General features: G+C 33.8%; 1 protein-coding gene across 1 annotated transcript; it reads left to right on the forward strand.

Moving 5' to 3' along the window:
* The first annotated feature begins 714 nt into the window (after positions 1 to 714).
* LOC135587351 (ethylene-responsive transcription factor ERF011-like) lies at positions 715 to 1679 on the forward strand. Its single transcript, XM_065078646.1, has one exon. It carries the CDS (start codon positions 799 to 801, stop codon positions 1300 to 1302), a length of 504 nt encoding a protein of 167 aa, XP_064934718.1. The 5' UTR covers positions 715 to 798; the 3' UTR covers positions 1303 to 1679.
* Positions 1680 to 4866: the final 3187 nt, after the last annotated feature.

The raw sequence follows: 4866 nt of genomic DNA on the forward strand, positions 1-4866 counted from the left end.
AGGGCAAGTCGCCGTCGACGTCGGTGGCGGTCACGTGCCCTCGCACAGCCACGTCGTCGGCACACACCAACACAAAAACTAGTAAATCTTTCGCGCAATACTTTGGCGCACCGCTTTCCATTTGTCAGCCGAGTCACGTGGCGGTCGACACACAGCCGTCCTATTTCCCGGCTTTTGAGCGCCTCCCTCTTTTTGTCATTATATTACGCTACGCGTTCGCTCCAAACGATGTCCGTAACGTCCCGTTACAGCAATTACGGATTAATTAGTAACCCCACCCGACCAACTCACTTGTTTTATGGGACCAATTCTTTTTTTTAATATATATATATATATATACATCATTTTCTCTCTTTCCTCTATATTATTTTTCTGATCATATTGAAACCACTGTAACACGATGTAAAAAAAATTAGAAACATAATATATTTTTTATTTATATAATATTATAGTGTTTTTAACATAATTAAAAACAATTATAAAAAATAATATTTTAATATATTAGATAAAATATGGGGAAAAGTTAAAAAAAAGAATTTGTTTTAATCTATAATATCAATATTAGTTAATTTAGACTTTAGATAGGCAGTCACGGCGTTTTCCTCGTAGGAGACTCGCTCGTCGTCACCGTGCTTGGCTCGCTATCGGATAAGCAACTCCAACAGTACCCAGCAAGATGTGCTTGCTATATATTGCACACCCTAGAAAACCACAGCTAAGATTTCCCAATATATACGATCGTAATGAAGAGAGGGAGCTCAACAAGAAGAGAGGTTTGAGAGAGAAAGAGAGAGAGGGATGGAGATGGAGATGGAGATGGAGGGGCAGTTGCCACCAGATAAAGCGGCAACGAGGCCGAAGGAGAGGCCCTTCCGAGGTATAAGGATGAGGAAGTGGGGGAAGTGGGTGGCGGAGATTAGGGAGCCCAACAAGCGGTCCAGGATATGGCTGGGCTCCTACTGCACCCCCGTGGCCGCCGCCAAGGCTTACGACACCGCCCTCTTCTACCTTCGGGGCCGCACCGCCCGCCTCAACTTCCCCGATGACATCTCCATCGACGACCGCGGGACGACGACCGACATGTCGGCGGCTTCGATAAGGAAGAAGGCCGCCGAGGTGGGCGCCAAGGTCGACGCGCTCCAGATGAACGCTGCCGCGCTGTTCGGCTCTCAGGAGTACCCGCGTCGCGAAGGAGAGACTCGGTACAAGAACCCTGACCTTAATCAGGCGCCGACCCCCGACACCTCCGATGACAACTGGTGTCGCAGTGAGAAGGAGGAGATGTTCATAGGCTGTGAATAGAGAGAGAGAGAGAGAGAGAGAGAGAACTTTCTTTCTTTCTTTTGATCTCTACTTGTAGGTTTTTAATTTGTTGGTGAAGGAAGACAGATTAGAAGATGCTTTGTAGGAGTTGAACTCTTCATTATCCATGTAAAGAGCTTCAATGCATGATATAACTAAAAGAAGTAGCTTCCTTTTCGTTTCCACTTCCACTTCCATGCAGTCATGGAGAGAAAGCATAAAGAGAGAGAGAGAGAGAGAGAGAGAGAGAGAGAGAGAGAGGAGTGAAAGGCATGCTTCCGCGACTTCTGGGTTAAAAGGCGGTTGCCTAAGACACTAAATCGCTATAGGGTGTCTCCACACACCGATGAATAAATCTTCCTATTCTCCCTCTGCCATATTAACATCCCAAATGTTTTAATGGGTCATTATGTGGTGTTCGAGCTGCTTAATTAGCTTAATCTCGGTGTTACTATAAGTTGTGCTATAAATCTTTCATTCAATTCATGTGTTGACATCGTAGCATAATAATCCGGGCGTGCCTATATACGAAAGATTAGCTGCTTTAGGCATTTTGGTGGCACATTGTTGCAGGTTTTGTGGTGGGGATTCTGACTCAGTCCATACCTTGTTCAACTCTCCTCTGTTGTTAGGTTCTAAAATATGCTCCAACTTAAACTAAACATCCAATTCCAACAAAGAGGGGAGTGGATGAAAGGAAACAGTAGATTGGATTTGGATCCAATGATCCTTAAAAGAGTGTTGATAGCTAATGTTTTATGGCTACTTTCGGAAGACTATAAATGAGGCCAAATTTAATGATATCCAAGTACTTTTTCTCCAGGAGATTAGTTGTCTCTTTAACTACTGCTGAAAGATCCCCTTTCGAAGGGAAACAAAAGAATACAGATGGATTTGTTGATTCCACCCATGGTTTTGGGGGTGATTAGGGATACTAATGGAGAATGTATTGTTGGTAGTGGTAGGTTTATTTTGGAACATTTCCCTAAATGCTTTGAAGAGGGGTGTCGCTTGTTAATCTTGGAGAGATATTGCTCAATCTAATGAACATTATTATAAAGGACATACAAATATTATTTTAAATTTTTCGATATTGTGAGAGTACTTACTATATGTGTTTTAGAGAGTGGTTGTGATAGCCAATCATACTAGAATCTCTCAATCCTTTATACAAGAAATTTTAATTTTAATTTTTATCTTTATAAGATAATTAGATTTGATATAGCTAGAAACACTTATTATAATTTTGCTAGGTTTTAGAATCATCTTTTTTTTTTTTGATAAAAAAATTCTCATAACCACTAGACCTAATGATATCTTTATGCATTCTTTTTTATTTATATATTTTGAATATTTTCACTTTCTTCCTATAATCCTCTAACCTAGTTATTTATCCCTATAAAAAAAATCTAACTAGGAAAATATCCTCTCTCTTTTTTTTTTCTTTTTTTTTTCTGATCAATCACTCCCCCCATTTCAAAAATCTCAAAAATACTCAAAAAATTATGTTCTTGTTTCTCAATCTCATCGATTTTGGGAATCACCCTAAGAATTGATTTATAGGGTGCACCAGTCCATATAGATGGATCGATCGATTTGGTCCGTGGTTTACCCTAAAATACTGTTTAGGTTCAACTTTCTTTTTTTCCCTCATTTCTTCAAAACAAAAAAAAACCAAAATAACTCTTGTTCTTCTCTCTAAACAGTATAATTTATATATATATATATATATATATATATATATATATATATATATATATATCATGGAAAACATAAATAATCTAAATTTTTTTATTGTGACCTTTCTTTTTCTTCACTCTTTTTTTTTCTCATATAGATCTTCTTATATAGTCTCAAGCAACCAAAAATAATAATAATAATATTTTTTGTTTTATGTTATAGCTCCAATTGCTATATAATCCTCTCATTTAATCGAGGCTTATCCAATTACTTGTTGTCACGTCTTAATTATAGGAAAACTTCAAGGTATAAAATTATGTTTTGATCCTCATATTGAGAAAATACAACTTTATAAGATTTTATCTATGTTATTATATTTGCACCTTAATTACTTAAGTTTGCAGAATCCTTAATATTTATGTATATTTTTATTTTTAATTAATGACTTGAATAAATAAATTAATGGTTTTAAATTCAAGTCGATCGACAAAATTATAGTTTAATTATTTTTTGTGTACCATATTGCTCATTTTTTATACAGCATACTGTTGGAAAAGGACATTAAGAAATCAAAGAATGAAAATAATTCTCTGCCATAGGCAAAAAGAGGTATCTCAAAGTCGGAGAAGACAAGTTACTGTACAACTTCGACTTCTAGAAGTTGTATATTCCAAGATTCATTTTAGCTCTACAATTCCATGTTTCTTTGACCTCTTTAATGTTTTGAAATTGTGCTTCACATTAAACAAAAATACAAAAAAAAACATCCTTATCATATTTGAAGAAACGTGTATGTATGAGACTTTTCATAGGTAGATGTGTTTGCTTGTACATCAAGAAATGCAAATTTACCATTTAAATTAGGTATTTTTGTATTTATCCCTTTGAGCAAGTTCAATAATTAAAAACATGCTTTGATGCCAAAAATATTATATTTATATATATATATATATATATATATATATATATATATATATATATATATATATATATATATATAAAAGGAAAGCTAAGCGAGATGAAGGATAAATATCCCACAACCCTACTAAAAAATAATATAACTATATAGAAGTAAACTTTTTATCCATTATAAATTCGACTAAAATAAAGAAACTAGTTTGTATTGATTTTTGAAGCACTTATAGTGTATTTATATAAGTGACTATTATGTTATGGTTTTTATAGAAATCGATGCCAAACACTTAGTCATACATCAATTTTCAATTATTACTATTTATCGATCTCCTCCTCCTGAATAAAGATGGTAAAAATTAATTCTTAATGGGTCACGTTGACTATTAGAGGAATCAATTTTATATTAAGAATAATCCCTTTCCTTTGTATATTAATTGTAGGTATCCATATTAAAGATGGATAGGATAAAATGAATCTTTAGCTATGAAAGAGGAGTTAGAAGTTACTAGCAAGCAAAGGGTGTATAGCCTCCTGATGGAAATAGATTCTTCTTTTCTTTTACAACTTACTAAAGATATGATCAACCCCCATAAGCCTTACAAGATATTGCTTGTAATATTCTTGATTTATTAATTTTTTCGAAAGAAGATATCATTTGATGAATTGAAAATAGACTACATGAGATAGATGATTTTGGTTGTCATCATGTTTTAGAGTAATATAATTTTTATTAAAAAAATAATATACTTATTTAAATTTAAAATAATTTTTTATCTTATTAAAAAAAATAATATAATTAATATAAATACAATACAATTAATTATTAAAATATAATTAATATTTTGGAATAAAAAAATTATTCAAAGTTATAAAAAAAATGCAATAAATGGGAAAGAAAAATAAGAAGAGCCTATCAAGTTGCAGAGAAAGGGAAAGGACAAATATCCCTTAACACTTTTATTACTTTTC

This window comes from Musa acuminata, chromosome BXJ1-1 (assembly GCF_036884655.1).
Source record: "Musa acuminata AAA Group cultivar baxijiao chromosome BXJ1-1, Cavendish_Baxijiao_AAA, whole genome shotgun sequence".
Lineage (NCBI taxonomy): Eukaryota > Viridiplantae > Streptophyta > Magnoliopsida > Zingiberales > Musaceae > Musa > Musa acuminata.